The 22205-nt window shown below is 40.4% G+C and overlaps 1 protein-coding gene and 1 pseudogene across 3 annotated transcripts in view; both read left to right on the forward strand.

The window, feature by feature from the left end:
* Window positions 1-22205, forward strand: part of LOC112622766 (coiled-coil domain-containing protein 30) — a 117512-nt gene that overhangs the window by 70175 nt on the left and 25132 nt on the right. For both annotated transcript variants that reach the window (XM_025382590.1, XM_025382599.1), the window contains one exon: window positions 1961-2073. In XM_025382590.1, the coding sequence (XP_025238375.1) occupies window positions 1961-2073 (113 nt within the window). The remainder of the gene's footprint in view (window positions 1-1960; window positions 2074-22205) is intronic.
* Window positions 7000-8072, forward strand: LOC112622846 (annotated as a pseudogene). Its single transcript, XR_003119036.1, has one exon. The product of XR_003119036.1 is annotated as a succinate dehydrogenase cytochrome b560 subunit, mitochondrial pseudogene (transcript).

The following is a 22205-nucleotide window of genomic DNA, read 5'->3' on the forward strand; positions in this document are numbered from 1 at the left end:
TGAGTGTGCCTGCCTCTCCTGCCTTCCCTGCCACCTTCTCCACCTCTTCCAGCTCTGCCACCCCTGAGATAACAAGATCAATTCCTCCTCTTCTCCTCCTCCTCCGCCTACTCAACATGAAGACAATGAGGATGAAAAACTTTGTGATGAGCTACTTCTACTTAATGAATAGTAAATATATTTTCTCTACCTTATGATTTTCTTAATAAAATTTTATTTTCTCTGGCTTATTTTATTGCAAGAGTATAATACATGATACACATACAAAATATGTGTTAACTGCTTACGTTGTTGATAAGACTTCTAGTTAACAGTAGGCTATTAGTAATTTGGTGGGGAGTCAAAAAAATCATAATTCAGATTTTCAATTATGTGGGGGGGGGTCAGTGCCCCTAACTCTCATGTTGTTCAAGGGTTAGGGGCACTGACTAGTGTAACTCCCTACAAATACATTCCTGCATATACTCCTAGAGTTTCTGCTAATTTAAGTTGGCAAAATCTTGCCATTCTTTCAATATGGCAGTCCCCAAGTCAGTCCCTACACTTAACCCCAACTCACCATGGCGTGCTGGGATCCAGCTGTAGTTACAGGATTGGAGACAATGAGAAGTGGTGGTGGTATAGAGGTGGGCCTCAAGGACAATAGGCATCCCCTTACAAGGTAAGTGCCTTGGGTGAAATCATTACAGAATCTTCAAACTTAATCTCCTTAGGAGAGGAGGGCCTACTTGTGCTGGCAAGAGAGGCATTTTGGAATTTGGAGGTCCAGGGGGTTCAATGTCATTAGAGTCCTCTCAGATGTCTTCATTCTCAATTCTCAGGTTTCCACGCATTCCCACAGCCCTGTTTCTCACATAAGAGACCTGGCAAGCCTGTGAAATCAGTTAGTACTGTAATTCTGCAATCCACTTGATATTTGGGATTTGGTTTTTGGATATATTGGTCTTCTGACTACAAGAGAGAAGTTATTTTAGGACACTCATAGAAGGTCTGTGGTTCTCAGATGATGCCTTGTTCCGGTTATTAAATCCCCAAGTTGGACATTTTCTTCTAAGCTCAGTAACATGGTCAGATGTGGCTAGCCCACCTCACGATCCTTGTAGTCCTCAATTCCATTATAACATTTTTCATACCACTCATATGGTCTTCCAAAGTACTTCATTATCAGCAACTATAAGTGATAATCAATTCTTTTGCCATGGATTCTTTTGCTAGAACTCGTGACAAGATTATATCACCTTCAAAGCTAGCCAGGTCAGATAACCAATCCCAAATTCCTAACTTTGAATTTCTCATCACTGTAGTGACTTCTAGAACCAAATACTTTATCAGAGTTAATCAATTCAAGAGAACAGCTTTCACTTTATATACTTTAAGCTGGGAGATGTTTTTGTTTTTTTGTTTTGTTTTGTTTTGTTTTGAGACAGGGTCTGGCTCTGTTACCCAGGCTGGAGTGTGGTGGCGTGATCTCAGCTCACTGCAACATCTGCCTCCTAGGCTCAAGCCATCCTCCTATTTCAGCCTCCCAAGTAGCTGGGACTACAGGCACACACCACCACACCTGACACATTTTTATATTTTTTTGTAGACGTGGGGTTTTACCATACTGCCCAGCCTGGTCTCAAACTCCTGAGCTCAAGCGATATGCCTGCCTCAGCCTCCCAAAATACAGGGATTATGGGTGTGAGCCACCACGCCCGGCCTTGGAAGATTTTTAATAAAGGGAATTAGATGCTTACAAAATTATTGGGAAGGCTGGGGAAGCAAAAGGCAAGGGAAATAGTTGCTGACTTTCAGAAAATCTGGAAGTACAGGAATCCCATGAAGCTACTATGATCTCAGAAGCTGGAGTGACTATAAGCTTTTTTTTTTTTTTTTTTTTAACCAGAAAGACTTTTCATTTCTTCAACATCATACCTTTGTCAGGTCAGAGTTCTCATTATTTTCCAATGTTTTTCAGGATGTCAAAAGCAACCAAGAATTGTCAGAGAAGCTGTCTAAGCTACAGCAAGAGAAGGAAGCTCTACGTGAAGAATATTTGCGATTATTGAAGCTGCTTAATGTCCATGTGAGGTAAACAAAGACAAGTTCTCTTTGGAAGAAAACTATGTAGAGTAGTTATTTCTTGCTGAACCAGCTCTAGGGCTAAATAGTGCGCTGCTCACTGAAGCAGCCTTTCAAGAGGGCCATAATAAAATTCCTGTTTCCAAAAGTGCTATCCATAGGGCTTTTCCTAGGGATGTGGGGCCTAATTTCTTCTCAAGAGAGGGAAGGAGAAGGGAATTACCATCCATTGAGCTTTGATGATATTGAACTTGTTTTCCCCCAAATACACCCTCTCACTTGCGTTCACACTTTTTTTCACCTCACACACTTTCCTCAGCCTGAACCACCCTCTCCTCATTTAAAGAGCTTTTTTTTATTTTAGAGAATTGACACAGAATATTAGTAATATGTATATCATATAGGTGTTATATATAATGATATATCTGTGACATATATGATACTTAAATACTCTCTCTTTCTATACATACATACATATATACATATATGTATATCAGTCTAATACCATTGTCCAAAGGTAAAATGACATTTGGCTTTTAGGCAGTTAATTTTTTTTTCATTTTACATATAATGAACAACATTGCAAAAAAAAAAAAATTCTTTTTTCAGATAGTATCTCACTCTGTCACCCAGGCTGGAGGGTAGTGGCACGATCACAACTCACTGCAGCCTCAACCTCCTGGGCTCAAGTGATCCTCCCACTTCAGTCTCCTGAGTAGATGGGACTGCAGTCACATGCAGCCACACCCAGCTCACTTTTTAATTTTTATTTATAGAGACAGGGGTCTCACTATGTTGGCCAGGCTGGTCTCAAATTTCTGGCCTCAAGTGATCCTCCTTCCTTGGCCTCCCAAAATGCTGGGATTATAGGCAGGCGTAAGCCACTGTGCCCAGTGCAATATTTTTTTCATAATTATTTATGGCACACCTCTCAGCTGTGATCAGTATAAAATTTTTGAATGAAACAAAACTTATGCAGACATTCTCCCAAGTTCACTCCTAGTGTCTTGTCAATAAACATAATTTTATGGTTTTATTATCATAGCTTTTATAAAAGTTTTATACTGTCTTTCTCTTAATATCATCTGATAAGCATTGTGCTTTGTTGCTATAGTCTTCAAATTTGCTATTTCCATATAACTTAATATTTCATGAAGTTGATATGCCCTTGCACTAACAGCAGCAGTTAAACAGGGTACAACTGCTAACAGACTAACAGAACCTAAAATTACAGTGCTAACAAATGTATACCTTATTTCAGGAATAGGGTATAATATAGAAACAGCATTAGAGGAAGAATATGCGTTAGAGCCCATGTGTGTTTCACAGCAAGGGGTCCAGAGAAGTCAGGCAGCAGCTGCAATGGTGTTCCCTCTGTAAGGGCCGTGGCTGGATGTACTTCCTCTCTGAGATCAGGAACCACTCATGTGCGCATTGACCACCTCACAACCAGGGAGCCCTGGTAAAAAACCAAGTCTCAGCTGAGATTTTATTAAATACTTTTTATATTCTGTTGTTCACATAAGCACATTCCTGCCATGTAACCTGCTTCAAGAGCAAAGACTTCTTGGGGGTCTCAACGAGACCAGGTGCAAATCATCATTATCACTGTTATCAAAAAACAATGCTGATAAACTGATACAAACTGCCATGAAACAACTTGGACCTGAGGTTATGAGGCCACACACTATTTTAATCTTTCTGTTTCCCTCTGTAATATGCTTGACCAACAGTCAGTGCCAAACAGGCACTTTAGCAAAACAGTTTAGGTTCATCCTAGACCTGCTGGAATTAACTCTCACAACATAATCCTAATTTGGTTAAGAATTACTCACTAGTCTGAAGGTTGAATATTTTTATTCGAAACAATGCTGGAAAAAAATCATTTTGGTATTATATTTTTCATTTTTAAATTTATTTTTATAGAACTATAGATCTTAAAATGTGTTGACAAACATTCCGAAGTATCCTACTATTATTGGAAAGGGGTCCTGAACCCAGACCCCAATTGACGGTTCTTGGAAATCATGCAAGAAAGAATTCAGGGCGAGTCTAAACAGTAAAGGAAAAGCAAACTTACTAAGAGAGTAAAGAAATAAAAGAATGTCTACTCTATAGACAGAGCTGCCCCGAGGGCTGCTGGCTGGCTATTTTTATGGTTATTTCTTGATTATAAATATGGGGTGGATTATTCATGTGCTTTCTGGGAAGGGGACAGGAATTTACCAGAACTGAGGGTTCCTCTTTTTTTTAGTCTATATAGGGTAATTTCCAGATGTTGCCATGGCATTAGTAAACTGTCATGGCGCTGATGGAAGTGTCTTTTATCATGCTAATACATTATAATTAGCATATAATGAGGTGTGAGGACGACCAGAGGTCACTTTCATTGCCATCTTGGTTTTGGCGGGTTTTGGCTGGCTTCTTTACTGTATCCTGTTTTATCACTGGGATCTCTGTGACCTGTATCTTGTGCCAACTTCCTATCTCATCCTGTGATTTAAGAATGCCTAACCTCAGCCAGGCGCGGTGGCTCACGCCTGTAATCCCAACACTTTGAGAGGCCGGGGCCGGCGGATCGCGAGGTCAGGAGATCAAGACCATCCTGGCTAACACAGTGAAACCTCGTCTCTATTAAACATACAAAAAATTAGCCGGGCATGGTGGCGAGCTCCTGGCAGGAGAATGGCGTGAACCGGGGAGGCGGAGCTTGCAGTGAGTCGAGATCGCACCACTGCACTCCAGCCTGGGCGACAAAGCGAGACTAAAAAGAATGCCTAACCTCATGAGAATGCAGCCCAGCAGGTCTCATTCTCATTTTACTCAACCCTTAGTCAAGATGGAGTTGCTCTGGTTCAAATGCCTCTGACGCTACCAAATTTTTCTGCCTTCATTATGTAAGAGTAGCAATTTTACCACATCCTCGTTAGCACTGAGTCTAGTATTGATGGGGGACAGAGGTTCTGATGAAATTTTCCCCAATATTCTTTGTTTGAGATATAATTTGCATATAATATATGCAAAGATTTTTTAATATACAATTGGATAAGTTTTGACAAATGTTTGTGTCCATATTACCACCACCCCAATGAAGATACAGAACAGGGCCAGGCGCAGTGACTTACGCCTGTAATCCCAACACTTTGGGAGGCTGAGGTGGGCAGATTGCTTCAGCTCAGGAGTTCAAGGCCAGGCCAGGCAAGATGGTGAAACCCTGTCTCTACCAAAAATACAAAAATTAGCCAGGCATGGTGGTGCACATCTGTGGTCCCAGCTACTTGGGAGGCTGAGGCAGGAGGACCACTTGAGCCCAGGAGGCAGATATTGCAGTGAGCCAAGATCATGCCACTGCACCCCAGCCTGAATGACACAGTAAGACTCCATCTCAAAAAAAAAGATACAGAATATTTCCACTGTCCCTTAAAGTCCTCTATAACCTGTTTGCAGTTGATCTGCACCTACTGCTTTTCCCACCTTCCTCCAAGTTGCCACTGTTCTGATTTCTGCCTGTCCTGGAATTTCTTCTAAATGGAATTACATTACATGTAATTGTAACCATAATAGGTTTGTTGCCCAATGCACACAGCAAGTCAATACACCAAGCCATTGGGTTGCAGCAGAGAAAGAGGTTTAATCGTAGAGTCATCAAATGAAGAGATGGGAGGAAACCTCAAACCCATCTCCTTGAGGAACTTAGGGTCAGGGTTTTTAAGGGTTTTGGATTGGGCCAAAATGTGAAGATGGTTAACAGGTCAAAGAGTCCAGGGTGAAGTCATGGGACAGGGAGATGAAGAAGCTATATTCTCATACTGATGCTGTTCCTCTCTGGGGGTCTTCAAACTGGTTGCTGGAATCTGTTTCTGAAAAACATCTTAAGCAATTCCATTTGTTTGTTTGTTTGTTTGTTTTTTGAGACAGGATCTCACTCTCTTGCCCAGACTCTGGACCGCAGTGGCCTCATCTTGGCTTATCATAACCTCCACCTCTCAGGCTCAAGCGATTCTCCTGCCTCAACCTCCCGAGTAGCTGGGATTACAGGCGCGTGCCATTACTGCCTGGCTAATTTTTATATTTTTAATAGAGATGGGGTTTCACCATGTTGGCTAGGCTGGTCTTGAGCTCCTGATCTCAAATGATCCACCTGCCTCAGCTTCCTATAATCCCTGCTGGGATTCTAATGTTAGAGGTCCTGTCTATAGGAACAATGGGGATGCAAATGATCAGTATCTAATGCTGTGTGACTTTTAGCAACAAGGAAGTGGACCAAAGTGAAGCCCGATTAATGCTTTATCATAATTATATTGCTGTCCAGAACCCAGCATGTACTTCCTGTCAACCTTGTTGGGGCAGCTTCATACTCTTTTGTGTCTGACTTCTTTGTTCAACATATTCTATTATTTTTGAGTGCACTTATAGACAGAAATTAGTCACTTGTCATTTTATTTTGAATTTCTTTGTTGTTGTTGTTGTTGTTTGTTTGTTTTTGAGATGGAGACTCGCTCTGTCATCCAGGCTGGAGTGCAGTGGCATGATCTCGGCTCACTGCAACCTCCGCCTCCTGGGTTCAAGTGATTCTCCTGCCTCAGCCTCCCGAGTAGCTGGGACTACAGGCGTGTGCCACCACGCCCGGCTAATTTTTGTATTTTTAGTAAAGACAGGGTTTCGCCATGTTGGCCAGGCTGGTCTCAAACTACTGACCTCAGATGATCCACTCGCCTTGGCCTCCCAAAGTGCTGGGATTACAGGCGTGAGCCACCACACCCGACCTATTTTGAATTTCTTTGATGGCTAGTGAGGCTGAATGTTTTTCCACATTATTTGTACACAGCCTTTTAGGGTGGTGGATTCTGACCCCACTGCACATGCCTGGGCTCCAACATAGATGAATAAAATGAAAACCTTTGGGCATGACTTCCGTCCAGACTGGAACCCCAGATGGCTGCGCTCTTGCTGAGACATGTTGGTCATCATTGCCTCCAAGCCCACTTTAGCCCACAGCTCTGTATCAGAAATGCTGTTCCTTTGGGAACCATGGCCAAAGAAGAGATGGAGCAGTTCTGGAATAAGAATATAGGTTCAAACCGTCCTGTATCTCCCCACATCACTATCTACAGCTGGTCTCTTCCCATGGCGATGTCCATCTGCCACCGTGGCACTGGTATTGCTTTGAGTGCAGGGGTCTCTCTTTTTGGCATGTCAGCCCTGTTACTCCCTGGGAACTTTGAGTCTTATTTGGAACTCGTGAAGTCCCTGTGTCTGGGGCTAGCACTGATCCACACAGCTAAGTCTGCACTTGTCTTCCCTCTCATGTATCATACCTAGAATGGGATCCGACATTTGATGTGGGACCTAGGAAAAGGCCTGAAGATTCCCCAGCTATACCAGTCTGGAGTGGTTGTCCTGGTTCTTACTGTGTTGTCCTCTATGGGGCTGGCAGCCATGTGAAGAACGGAGGTTCCCAGCATCATCTTCCTACACCTTATTACATTCATCCATCTTTCTGTTTTTCATTCTTATCTCCAGCCTGGGAAAAGTGCTCCTTATTTGTTCAGATCCTTTTGTACTTTCAGATCCCCTTGGAGCAGTAGAGTACCTTGTAGACCGTAATAGTGGAAAAGGGTCTAGTTTTCCCCTTGTTTCTAAAGATGCGGTGGCTGCAAAAACTCCCCTTTTTTGCCCACAGCTTGCCAACTCTCGGCCTAGAAGCAGTTATTCTGTCTCCATATTGGGCTTTGATTTGTGCTGAGGGTCAGCTTTTGGCTCCTTCTTCCTGAGACAGTGGAAACAATGCTAGCTCTGTGGCTTCTGCCCTGGGGACTGGGGGTGAGGCTTTGGGTGCCACTGCCTGTGGGTTGCTGGCTTAAAGGACAATTCTGTTCATTGGTGAGAACCCAGGCCATTAACACCTACACAGTGTTATTGAAAGAAGAGAGGTGGGGGTGGAGGGGAATTAGTCTGTCCCAGTTAGAGGGAGATAAAGAGGGCTAGTTAGTTCTTGGAGCAGCTGCTTTTGACACAAGAAGAAGATCCAGAAAATTATTGAACATATTAATGGTTATTTCTTTTTCTTGGATTTCCAGAAAAGCCTCTTAATTTTGTGCTTTCTCATCAAAGTCATGTACCCTTTTTTTCTGAAACTGAATTAAAATACTCATTTAAAAAAAAACAAAAACAAAAACCTTTGGGCATAGGGTCTGTGGATCAACACTTTTCTAAAAGCATCCTTGTGTGATTCTAATGTGCATCCGAGGTTGAAAACTATATTTAGGAAAGAAAATGGAAAGAATTATTGAAACTCTACATTTATTTTTGTTTTCATTTCCCTGATCCCAGTCCCGACTTTCACAGACAATGGTTTTTTTTTTTACATTTTCTCTACCACTTTTCCAGAGAAACAATTCCCTTGCTTTTTTCAAATCAAAGTATAGACAACCTGGTTTTATTTAAACACAAGCTAAAAGTTGTTCCTAAATTTTAAAATGTAAATATTGTGCCACCTCATAAAATTAATAGTTAACAAAGCCAAACACAAGCATAGAAAATCTACATATTCTTCGGGCAAGGTAGGCAACAGAACTTCAGACTGAACCAATAGTTGTGACAAATTGCCAGCAATGACAAGGGAAGCTCTAAGTTCTCACCAGCTGCACTGCATCAACATGCTTTCCAAACCGTGTATAACACTACAGAGAGTACCCTTAATATCAAATAATAGGAGAATAATTAGGTGAAGTATAATATAGTCACTTAATAGGACATAATACAGCTGTAAAGGATGATGGCTGTGAATATTAGATAACAATGTGGGAAAATGCTTATAATGTAGTAAGTGAAAAGAGCATAAAATAAACATTTTGATGTAGACAATGTTTAAACAAAAGATACTTATAAAAGGAATTAGAAGGAAATGCAATATCATAGTACTGGTCATCTTGGGAGTTGGGGATTTTCCCAAACTTTCTGTAATTAATTATTTTAAATAACAAATTGGCCTGGCATGGTGGCTCACGCCTGTAATCCCAGCACTTTCAGAGGCCAAGACAGAAGGATCACTTGAACCTAGGAGTTCGAGACCAGCCTAGGGAACAGAGTGAGATCTCGTTTCTACCAAAAAAAATTTAAGGAATAAATTTATTTTTTTAATAACCCAAATGGCAGAATAAGAGAGTAGCTGTGTGGCATGAGAAGTTAGAGACTTGGGTTTTAATATTCCAGTACAGGATAGGTGAAAGAAATTCCAGAAGTGTAACACCCAATGGAGTTCTACTTGCCCACTGCCTAGACAGAGCTGATGATAATCAAGACAGGGGAATTGCAAGACAGAAAGAGATTAATTCATGCAGAGTCAGCTGTATGGGAGACCAGAGTTTTATTACTCAAATCAATCTCCCTGAAAATTTGATGATTGGGTTTTTAAGGATAATTTGGTCGGTCGGGGGTTAGAAAGCAGGGAGTGTTGACTGATCAGGTCGAAGATTAAATCACAGAAAGTTGAAGCTGTCCTCTTGCACTGAGTCAGTTCCTGGGTGGGAGCCACAAGACCATATGATCCAGTTTATCCATCTAGGTGGCATCAGCTGGCGCACCTCAACACAGGATCTGCAAAATATCTCGAGCACTGATCTCAGGTTTACAACAGTGACTCCTAAACCATAATTTCTAATCTTGAGGCTAATTTGTTAGTCCTGCAAAGGCAGTCTAGTCCCCAGGCAAGAAGGGGGTTTGTTTGGGGAAAGGTCTGTTACCAAGTTTGTTTTGAAGTTAAACTATAAACTAAGTTTCTCCCAAAGTTAGTTGGGCCTACACTAGGAATGAACAAGAACAGCTTGGAGGTTAGAAGCAAGATGGAGTTAGTTAGGTCAGATCTCTTTCACTATCATAATTTCTTCAGTTATAATTCTTGCAAAAACAGTTTCAGAAGTACATGTTGTATTATAAATGATGTCAAAACATCAGAGCAACTGTGAACAGCTGGGAAACCCAGAGGATGGCAGGTACACTGCTGGATCTTACGTCTCTGAAGCTATAGACTGGAGGATGTTGAAAACCAGTGATATCTTTTTTTTTTTTTTTTTTTTGAGAAGGAGTTTTGCTCTTGTTGCCCAGGCTGGAGTGCAATGGTGCCATCTCAGCTCACCACAACCTCCGCCTCCCAAGTTCAAGCGATTCTTCTGCCTCAGCCTCCCAAGTAGCTGGAATTACAGGCATGCAGCACCACGCCCAGCTAATTTTGTATTTTTAGTAGTAGAGACAGGATTTCTCCATGTTGGTCAGGCTGGTCTAAAACTCCCGACCTCAGGTGATCCACCTGCTTCGGCCCCCCAAAGTGCTGGGATTACAAGCGTGAGCCATCACGCCTGGCCGAAAATCAGTGATATCTTTTACCAAACGTTCCCAGTAAAAAGGAGAATGAGAACAGTTATGAAGTGTACCTTTTTGTAAAGAATACTCCTTGTAAAGAATCTAAGTCACAGCTGTGGTAATTATGAACACAGTCTGCAAAAGTATGTGCCTCATATTATGTAGCAGGTGCTGATGGTGGCTCAGTGGATCAAAAGCCTAGGCTCCCTCTATCTTGTTATTGCTTCAACATCTGTAACATGTTGCCCTTATTCACATAGTTCAAAGTAATTCACTACCATACCCACATTTCAGCCAGTAAGAAAGAAAGAGGGGAAGGCAAGGGCATTCCATTTTCCTTTAAGGCACACTACTTCCATTCACATTCTGTTGGCCAGAATTTACTTACGTGGACTCATCTAACTGCAATAACTCATCCTATGCTAAGTAATATTCTGTTGGCCAGAACTCACTTACATGGCCTCATATAAATGAAAGGAAAGCCAGAAAATGTAGTTCCTATGCTGAGTAAACCAGTGCCCAGCAAAAAATAATTGGGGTATATAATGTAGAAGAAGGAGAAATTGGATTGGGTACAACCCCAGCAGTCAGTCACTCCCGCATACACTGACAAGCAAGCTATATCTAGCTTTGTATACATGCCTCTGGCCTACAGGAAGCCAAACTGCTCAGTTTGGTATCTGACTAAATTAATCTCTTTTGGGAAAAACATGCAAAATGATTCTTTTATGTACACTTAGCAAATAGGAGAAAGAGGAGGACTATTTTGGAAAATGGAGGAGTCTTGCAAAACGACATTTAAGAGTAAGACATAACTTTGCAGGGTCCAAGGGAAAACTTCTCCTTTACCCTCTGAAGGTTCACTGAAAAATCAACCAACAAAAGGCAGATAAATAGGAGAAACAGTATGCAAATCTATTAATGTGCATGGGGGAGAACCACAGAAAGATTACCCCAGTCTCCAATGAAGTATAGAAGCTTATACACCATCTTGAGATTACAGAAAGAATGGGGGCTTAGATCATGGCAAAACAGTTATGGGAAGGGGAGAAGAGGAGGCCTCCCTAGCAAAGGTGGTCTTGTTATATAGATGAAACCTCCCAGGTATTATAGCAACCCTCAGAGAGAATAGATGGTCAATATTGCTTTCACACCTTTAAAGGTTTCAGGCTCTCAGTTAATCTTTGCTAGATCTGACAAGGGAAGGAAGGCCCTTAGAGAAAGCCTGTCTGAACATATTCTCTATAGATGCAAATCCCCGCCCCCCATCCGCCTGCTCCCACAAAAGACAACTTTTCAACTATTCTTGTATTTCCAGTCATTCTGAATAGGTATCTTGAAATATGTCAAGGAAATATACTTTGGAGTGAAATATTTTAGTTTCCTTCAACTTATAAGGATATAGGATTCCCTTGGAGTAGTTCTTCCATACCAGTTTAAATAAAATTAGCATTGTTCTTCCAATCCCATCTGGTTGTACAAAACGAAGTGTATCTCATCAGGAGAAATCAGGGATATCTGTTTGCCTACCTTTGTTAGTATTATAGCAGTAGGGTATGATGGAAAGATCATAGGCTCTGGGGTCAGATTCTTCTCTTTAGAACAACTTCTTTTAAATAACTTCTCAGGAGCTAAATGATAAAAACCTATGAACACAAAGAGGGAAACAAGAGATACTGAGGTCTGCTTGAGGAGCAGGAGAAGAGAGAGAGGAGTAGAAAAGAACTATTGGGTACTGGGCTCAATACCTGGGTGATGAAATAGTATGTGCAATAAACCTCTGTGACACGTTTTTACCTGTGTAATCAACCTTCACATGTACCCCCAAACCTAAAATAAAATAAAATAAAAAAGTTTTTATAAAACTAGAAAACACCAGTAACCTTGACCTACAATATTTGAGGAAGAGCTGCCTGCAGGGAAGTTCAAACAAGAGTGTGGGGAAATACCTACAGACCTCTGTGGCTCAAGATCTCAAATAAATCAGGCAGAGCACAGTTATTCAAAGTATGTGGGACAATATGAGGGGCAAAAAAAAAAAAAAAAGTAACTTGTCTGTCAGGAATCTCCAAGACTCCCCTCAGGTTTGATGACTCCCTAGAATGAAGTGCAAAACTCAGAAAAACAGCTGTGGTTATGGTTTATTACAGTGAAAGGATATAGATTAAAATCAGCTAAGGAAAAAGGCACACAGCTCACAGATCTCAAGGAAAGACTTACTTATGTTATCCATCTATTACAAAGGATATTACAAATGATATAGATGAACGGCCAGGTGGAAGAGATGAACAGAGCGTCCCTTCCCATGAAGGTACTTGGAGCTTCTATGCCCTCTCTGGGTGCACCACCCTCCAGGAACCTGTGTTCAGCTATTTGGAAGTCCCCCAAACCCAGTCCTTTCAGGCTTTTTTGAAAGCTTCATGAGGTGGTCATTGTCAACCTAAAGGGAAGAAGCTGAGGCAAAATTAATGTAAGTAGTTTATTTGATCCAGGCTTAGGGATTGCAACCTAGGAGCATAGATTCAAGTTGCCCTGAATATACAATCTGATTAGCAGAAGTTACAAGTGGATTTTTAAACAAAAATTGTATTTTTAATTTGTATAGGTACATAGTAGGTATGGATATTTATGTAGTCCATGAGATGTTTTGATACAGGCATGCAATGAGTAATAATCACATCATGGAGAATGGGTACTCATCCCCTCAAGCATTTGCGTTACAAAGAATATGATTATATTCTTTCGGTTTTTCTCTCTTTTTCTTTTCTTTTTTCTTTCTTCCTTTTTTTTTTTTTTTTTTCAGGGTCTTGCTTTGTTGCCCAGGCTGGGAGTGCAGTGGCACAATCTCAGCTCACTGCAGCCTTGACCTCCCAGGCTCAAGTGATCCTTCCACTTCAGCCTCCATAGTAGCTGGGACTACAGGCATGTGCCACCACACCTGGCTAATTGTGTTTTTTATTTTATTTTATTTTATTTTATTTTTATTTTATTTTTATTTTACTTTATTTTTTGAGATGGAGTCTCACTGTGTTGCCCAGGCTGGAGTGCAGTGGTGTGATCTGTGCTCACTTCAAGCTCCACCTCCCGGGTTCATGCCATTCTTCTGCCTCAGCCTCTGGAGTAGCTGGGACTACAGGCACCTGCCACCACGCCCGGCTAATTTTTTGTATTTTTAATAGAGACGGGATTTCACTGTGTTAGCCAGGATGGTCTCTATCTCCTGACCTTGTGATCTGCCCGCCCTGGACTCCCAAAGTTCTGGGATTACAGGCTTGAGCCACCGCGCCCGGTCTAATTTTGTTTATTTTTGTAGAGTCAAGGTCTTACTATGTTGCCCAGGCTGGTCTCAAACCTGTGTGCTCAAGCGATTCTCCTGCCTCACCCTCCTAAAGTGCTGGGATTACAGGCGTGAGCTGCTGCAACTGGTCTGTTTCTTTAGTTATTTTTAAATGTACAATTAAAAAAAAAAAAGTACAATTATTATTGACTATAGTCTTATTCATTCTTTATTTTTTATAGTTAAAGAACTATTTTTTTATAGTTATACCCATTAACCATCCCCACCTCCCCCGCATTCCCCCACTACTCTTCCCAGCCTCTGATAACCATCCTTGTACTCTCTATCTCCATGAGTGGAATTGTTTTGATTTTTAGATCCCACAAATAAATGAGAACATGTGATGTTTGTCTTTCTGTGCATGGCTTATTTCATTTAGCATAATGACCTCCAGTTCCATCCATGTTGTTGCAAATTACAGGATCTCATTCTTTTTTATGGCTGAATAGTATTCCATTGTGTATAAGTACCATATTTTCTTTATTTATCTGTTGGTGGACATTTAGGTTGCTTCCAAATGTTGGCTATTGTGAACAGTGCTGCAACAAACATGGGAGTGCAGATATCTCTTCCAAATACTGATTTTCTTTCTTTTGGGTATATAGTCCTCAGCGGGATTGCTCAAATGTATGATAGCTCAATTTTTAGGTTTTATTGTTTTTTGTTTTGGGAACAGTCTTGCACCATCTTGGTTCACTGCAACCTCTGCCTCCCAGGCTCAAGCAATTCTTCTGCTTCAGCTTCCTGAGTAGCTGGGATTACAAGCTTACTTAGGCACCACTACACCTGGCTTTTTTTTTTTTTCTTTGTATTTTTAGTAGAGATGGGGTTTCGCCATGCTGGCCAGGCTGGTCTTGAATTCCTGAAGTGATCCGCTCGCCTTGGCCTACCAAAGTGCTAGGATTACAGGCATGAGCCACAACACCCAGCCTCAATTTTTAGTTCTTTGAGGGACCTCCAAGATGTTCTCCATAGTGGTTGTACTAATTTACATTCCCATTAACGGTGTACGAGGGTTCCCCTTTCTCCACATCCTTGTCAGCATTTGTCATTGCCTGTCTTTTGGATAAAAGCCATTTTAACTGGGGTGAGATGACCTCTCATTGTAGTTTTGATTTGCATTTCTCTGATAATCAATGATGTTGAGCACCTTTTCATATGCCTGTTTGCCATTTGTATGTTTTCTTTTCAGAAATGTCTATTCAAATATTTTGACCATTTTAAAATCAGATTATTGGATTTTTTTCCTACAGAGTTGTCTGAGTTCCTTATGTATTCTGGTTATTAATCCCTCATCAGATGGGTATTTTGCAAATATTTTCCCCATTCTATGGGTTGTCACCTCACTTTGTTGATTGTTTCCTTTGCGGTGCAGAAGCTTTTTTTAACTTGATGTGATTCCATTTGTCCATTTTTGCTTTGGCTGCCTGCACTTGTGGGGTGTTACTTAAGAAATTTTCGCACAGACCAATATCCTGCAGAATTTCCCCAGTGTTTTCTTATAGTACTCGCATACTTTGAGGTCTTAGATTTAAGTCCTTAATCCATTTTGATTTGATTTTTGTATGTAGTGAGAGACAGGGGTCTAGTTTTATTCTTCTGCATATGGATATTTTCCCAGCACCATTTATTGAAGAGACTGTCTTTTCCCTGGTGGATGTTCTTGGCACTTTTGTCAAAAATGAGTTCACTGTATGTGTGTGGATTTGTTTCTGGGTTCTCTATTCTGTTCCATTGGTCTATGTGTCTATTTTTATGCCAGTACTGTACCATTTTGGTTATCATAGCTCTGTGTATAATTTGAAGCCATGTAACATAATTTCTCCAGTTTTGTTCTTTATGCTTAGGATATCTTTGGCTATTCTGGGTCCTTTGTGGTTTCATATAAATTTTAGGATAATTTTTTCTGTTTCTGTGAAGAATGTCGTTGGTATTTTGGTAGGGATTGCATTGAATCTGTAGATTGCTTTTGGTAATATGGACATTTTAACAATATCGATTCTTCCAATCCAAGAATATGGAATATCTTTCTATTCTTTGGTGTCCTTCAATTTCTTTCATTAGTGTTTTATAGTTTTCAGTATAGAGATCTTTCACTTTGTTGGTTAAGCTAATTCGTAGGTATTTAATTTTATGTCTGGCTATTGTAAATGGAACCGCTTTTTAATTTCTTTTTCAGAATGTTCCCTGTTGGCATATAAAAATGCTACTGATTTTTGTATGTTGATTTTGTATTCTGCAACTTTACTGAATTTATTTATGAGTTCTAGTACTTCTTTAGTGGAGTCTTTAGGTTTTTCCAAATATAAAATTATATCATCTGCAAACAAGAATAATTTGACTTCTTCTTTTGCAATTTGGATGTCCTTTCTTCTTTGTCTGATTGCTTGAGCTAGGACTTTCAGTACTATGTTGAATAACAATGGTGAAAGTTCACGTCCTTGTCGTGTTCCAGATCTTCGAGGAAAGTCTTTAATTTTTCCCAAATTCAGTATGATACAAGCTGTAGATCTGTCATATTTGGCTTTTATTATTCTGAGGTATGTTTCTTCTGTCCCCAGTTTCTTGAGAGTTTTTATCATGAAGGGATGTTGAATTTTATCAAATGCTTTTCCAGCATCAATTGAAATCATCATATGGTTTTTGTCCTGTTGATATGATGTATCACATCATTTGTCCTTCTGTTGATATAATGTATCACGTTGACTGATTTGTGTATGTTGAACCATCCTTGCTTCCCAGGGATAACTCCCACATGGTGATCTTTTTAATGTATTGTTGAATTTCGTTTGCTAGGTTTTTCATTTGTTTGTTTTGAGACAGGGTCTCACCCTGTCACCCAGATTGGAGTGCAATGGTGTGATCTGGGCTCACTACAAACTCCACCTCCCAGGCCCAAGCGATCCTCCCACCTCAGCCTCCTGAGTAGCTGAGACCACAGGCATACATCATGATGCCCAACTTTTTGTAGAGATGGATTCTTGCTATGTTATCCAAGCTAGTCTCAAACTCCTGAGGTCAAGCTATCCTCCTGCCTCAGCCTTCCAAAGTGTTGGGATTACAGATGAGCCCACCACATACAGCTGGATTGCTACTATTTTGTTAAGAATTTTTGTATCAATATTCGTCAGTGATACTGGCTGGCAGTTTTCTTTTTTGTATGTGTCTTTGTCTGGTTTTGGTATTAGGATAATACTGGCCTTGTAGAATGAGTTTGGAAATATTTCTTTTTCCTCTATTTTTCAAAATAGTTTGAGTAGGATTGGTATTATTTCTTTAAATGTTTGGTAGAATCAGCAGTGAAGCCATTGGGTTCTGGCCTTTTCTTTACTAGGGGACTTTTTTTTATGGCTTTGATCTCATTATTTGTTATTGGTCTGTTCAGGTTTTAGATTTCTTCATGGTTCAATCTTTGTTATGTTGTATGTGTTTAGGAGTTTGTTCATTTCTTCTAGGTTTTCTAATTTACTGAATTTAGTTGCTCATAATAGCCACTAATGATCCTTTGAATTTCTGTGGTATTAGCTGTAATATCTCATTTTTTGTCCCGGATTTTATTTATTTGGATCTTCTCTTTTTCTTAGCCTGCTAAAGGTTTGTTGGTTTTGTTTAACTTTAAAAAAAAAAACTTTTTGTTTCATTGATCTTTTGTATTGTTTTCTTCATTTCAATTACATTTATTTCTGCTCTGATCTTTATGATTTCTTTTCTTCTACTAATTTGGGATTTCATTTGCTCTTGTTTCTCTAGTTCTTTAAGGTGCATCATTAAATTGCTTATTCGCAGTTTTTTTTTTAGGTAGGCACTTACAGCTATAAACTTACTGCTTTTGCTGTATCCTATAGGTTTTGGTATGTTGTGTTTCCATTATCATTAGATTCAAGAAATTTTTCAATTTCCTTCTTAGTTTTTTCATTGACCCACTGGTCATTCAGGAGCATATTGTTTAATTTCCATGTATTTGTATAGTTTCCAAAATTCTTCTTGTTATTTATTTCTAGTTTTATTCTATTGTGGTCAGAAAAGATGCTTGATATTATTTCAGTTTTTTAAATGTTTTAATACTTGTTTTGTGACCTGATGGCTTATCTTTGAGAATGATACATATACTGAGGAGAAGAAGGTGTATTCTACAGCCATTGGATGACATATTCTGTAAATATCTATTAGGTCTATTTGGTCTATAATGCAGATTATATCTAATATTTCTTTGTTGACTTTCTGTCTGGAAAATCTGTCCAATGCTGAAAGTGAGGTGTTGAAGTCTCCCCCTATTATTGTATTGGAATCTGTCTCTCTCATTAGCTCTAATAATACTCACTTTATATATCTGGATGCTCCAGTGTTGGGTGTATATATGTATTTACAATTGTTATATCCTCTTGCTAAATTGACCCCTTTATTATTATATAATGACCTTTTTGTCTCTTCTTACAGTTTTTGTTTTGAAATCTATTTTGTCCGATATAAGTATAGCTACTTCTGCTCTTTTTTGGTTTCCATTGGCATGGAATATCTTTTTCCATCTCTTTGTTTCCAGTCTATTTGTATCTTTATAGATAAAATGTCCTTCTTGTAGAAAATGGATCATTGGGTCTTGTTTTTTAATCTATTCAGCCAGTATATGTCTTTTGATTGGAAGGTTTAGTCTATTTACATTCAATGTTATGATTGATAAGTAAGGAATTAATACTCCTAGTGTTTTCTTATTTGTTTTCTGGTTTTCTGTAGCCTTCTCTTCCTTCTTCCTTTCCTTCCTGTCTTTCTTTTAGTGAAGGTGATTTTCTCTGTGATATGATTTATTTCTTACTTTTTATTTTTTGTATACATGTTGTATTTTTTTTGGTTTGAGGTTACTATGAGGCTTGCAAATACTATCTGATATGATTTCGCTGTGTCCGCAGCCAAATGTCAACTTGAACTTTATCCCCCAGAATTCCCACATGTTGTGTGAGAGACCCAAGGGGAGGTAATTGAATCATGGGGGCCAGTCTTTACCATGCTATTCTTGTGATAGTGAATAAGGCTCATGGAATCTGATGTGTTTATCAGGGGTTGCCACTTTTGCTTCTTCCCCATTTTCTCTTGCCACTGCCATGTAAGAAGTCCCTTTCACTCCCGTCATTATTCTGAGGCCTCCCCAGCCATGTGGAACTGTAATTCCAACTAAACCTCTTTTTGTTCCCAGTTTTGGGTATGTCTTTATCAGCAGTGTGAAAACGAACTAGTACAGTAAATTGGTACCAGTAGAGTGGGGCATTGCTGAAAAGATACCCAAAAATGTGGAAGCGACTTTGGAAGTGGGTAACAGGCAGAGGTTGGAACAATTTGGATGACTCAGAAGAAGACAGGAAAATGTGGGAAAGTTTGGAACCTCCTACAGACTTGTTGAATAGCTTTGACAAAAAATGCTGATAGTGATATGAACAATAAGGTCCAGGGTGAGACGGTCTCATATGGAGATGAGAAACTTGTTGGGAACTGGAGCAAAAGTTATTCTTGTTATGTTTTGGCAAAGAGACTAGCACCATTTTGCCCCTGCCCTAGAGATTTGTGGAACTTTGAACTTGAGAGAGATGATTTCAGGTATCTTGTGGAAGAAACTTCTAAGCAGAAAGCATTCAAAAGGTGACTTGGGTGCTGTTAAACTATTTCATTTTTAAAGGAAAACGGAGCATAAAAATTCAGAAAATTTGCAGCCTAATGATGCAATAGAAAAGAAAAACCTGGGAGGCTGAGGCAGGAGAATCGCTGGAACCCGGGAGATGGAGCTTGCAGTGAGCTGAGATTGCGCCACTGCACTCCAGTCTGGTGACAGAGCGAGATTCCATCTCAAAAAAAAAAGAAAAACCCATTTTTGAGGAGAAATTTAAGCTGGCTGCAGAAATGTGCATAAGTAGCAAGAAGCCTAATGTTAATCCCCAAGATCATGGGGAAAATGTCTCCAGGCCACGTCAGAGACCTTCACAGCAGACCCTTCCATCACAGGCCCAGAGGCTCAGGAGGAAAAAGTGGTTTCATGGGCTGGTCCCAGGGTCCCCATACTATGTGCAGCCTAGGGACTTGGTACCCTGTGTCCCAGCCACTCCAGCTGTGGCTGAAAGGGGCCAACATAGTACTCGGGCTATAGCTTCAGAAGGCAGAAGCTTCAAGCCTTGACAGCTTCCATGTGGTGTTGAGCCTGTGGGTGCACAGAAGTCAAGAATTCAGGTTTGGGAACCTCCACCTAGATTTTAGAAAATGTATGGAAATGCCCGGATGCCTAGGCAAAAGTTTGCTGCAGGGGTAGGAACCTCTGCTAGGGTAGTGTGGAAGGGAAATATGGGGTTGGAGCCCCCACACAGAGTCCCTATTGGGGTACTGCCTAGTGGGGCTGTGAGAAGAGGGCCACAATCCTCCAGAACCCAGAATTGTTGATCCACTGGCAGTTTGCACCATATGCCTGGAAAAGCCGCAGACACTCAATGCCAGCCCATAAAAGCAGCCAGGAGGGAGGCTATACCCTGCAAAGTCACAGGGATGGAACTGCCCAAGACCATGGAAACCCACTTTTGCATCAGTTTGACCTGGATGTGAGACCTGGAGTCACAGGAGATCATTTTGGAGCTTTAAAATTGACTGCCTCACTGGATTTCAGACTTGCATGGGCCCTGTAACCCCTTCGTTTTAGCCAATTTCTCCCATTTGGAATGCTGTATTTACCCAATACCTGTACCCCCATTGTATCTAGCAAGTAATAAGCTTGCTTTTGATTTTACAGGCTCATAGGCGGAAGGGACTTGCCTTGTTTCCTATGACACTTTGGACTGTGGACTTTTGGATTAATGCTGAAATGAGTGAAGACTTTTAGGGACTGTTGGCAAGGCATGATTGGTTTTGAAATGTCAGGACATGAGATTTTGAGGGGCCGGGGTGGAATGATATGGTTTGGCTGTGTCCCCACCCAAATATCATCTTGAATTTCATCCCAAAATTCCCACATGCTGTGGGAGGGACCTGGGGGAGGTAATTGAATCGTGGGGGCCGGTATTTCCCATACTATTCTCGTGATAGTGACTAAGTCTCATGAGATCTGATGGGTTTATCAGAGGTTGCCATTTTTGCTTCTTCCCCATTTTCTCTTGCCACTGCCATGTAAGAAGTACTTTTCACTTCCCGCCATGATTCTGAGGCCTCCCCAGCTGTGTGGAACTGTAAGTCCAATTAAACCTCTTTTGGTTCCCAGTTTTGGGTATGTATTCATCGGCAGCTTGAAAGCGAACTAATACACTATCTTATAGCTCATTATTTTAACGTGATTACAACTTAACATGGTTTGTATAAACAAAGAAGGAAAAAGAAAACTAATACTCTATACCTTAACTTCATCCCTCCACTTCTAAACTTTTAGTTGTTTCTATTTATACCTTATTGTACTGTCTATGTCTTGAAAATTGTTGTAGTCATTATTTTTTATTGCTTTATTGGTTAGTCTTTCTGCTTAAGAGTAGTTTACACACCACAGTTACAATGTTATATTTTGTGGTTTTCTATTTACTATTACCAGTGAGTCTTATACCTTCAGATGATTTCTTATTAGTCATTAACGTGCTTTGCTTTCTGACTGAAGCACTCCCTTTAGCATTTCTTGTAGGACAGAGCCAGTGTTGATGAAATCCCTCAGCTTTTGTTTGTCTGGGAAAGTATTTATTTCCCCTTCATGCCCCTTCATGCTTGAAGGATATTTTCACTGGATATACTATTCTAGGGTAAAAGTTTTTTCCTTCAGCACTTTAAATATGTCATGCCACTCTCTCATGGCCTGTAAGGCTTCCACTGAAAAGTCTGCTGCCAGACATATTGGAGCTCTATTGTATGTAATTTGTTTCTTTTCTCTTGCTGCTTTTAGGATCCTTTATTTTTGACCTTTGGGAGTCTGATTACTAAATGCCTTGTGGTAATCTTTGGGTTAAATCTTCTTGTTGTTCTATAACCTTCTTGTACTTGGATATTGATATCTTTCTCTAGGTTTGGGAAGTTCTCTGTTATTATCACCTTGAATAAACTTCCTACTCCTATTTCTTTTTCTTTTCTTTTTTTTTTTTTTTTTTTTTTTTTTTTTTTTGAGATGGAGTCTCACTCTGTCACCCAGGCTGGAGTGCAGTGGCATGATCTTGACTCACTGCAACCTCTGCCTCCCAGGTTCAAGAGATTCTTCTGCCTCAGCCTCCCAAGTAGCTGGGACTACAGGCATGTGCCACCACACCCAGCTAATTTTTGTATTTTTAGTAAAGATGGGGTTTTGCCATATTGGCCAGGCTGGTCTTGAACTCCTCACCTTGTGATCCACCAGCCTCAGCCTCCCAAAGTGCTGGGATTACGGGCATGAGTCAGTGCACAGTCCCCTATGTCTTTTTCTATCACCTCTATAAGGCCAATAACTCCTAGATACGCCCCCCTACTT

The sequence above is a fragment of the Theropithecus gelada genome, chromosome 1 (genome assembly GCF_003255815.1).
Source record: "Theropithecus gelada isolate Dixy chromosome 1, Tgel_1.0, whole genome shotgun sequence".
In the NCBI taxonomy this organism is placed as follows: domain Eukaryota; kingdom Metazoa; phylum Chordata; class Mammalia; order Primates; family Cercopithecidae; genus Theropithecus; species Theropithecus gelada.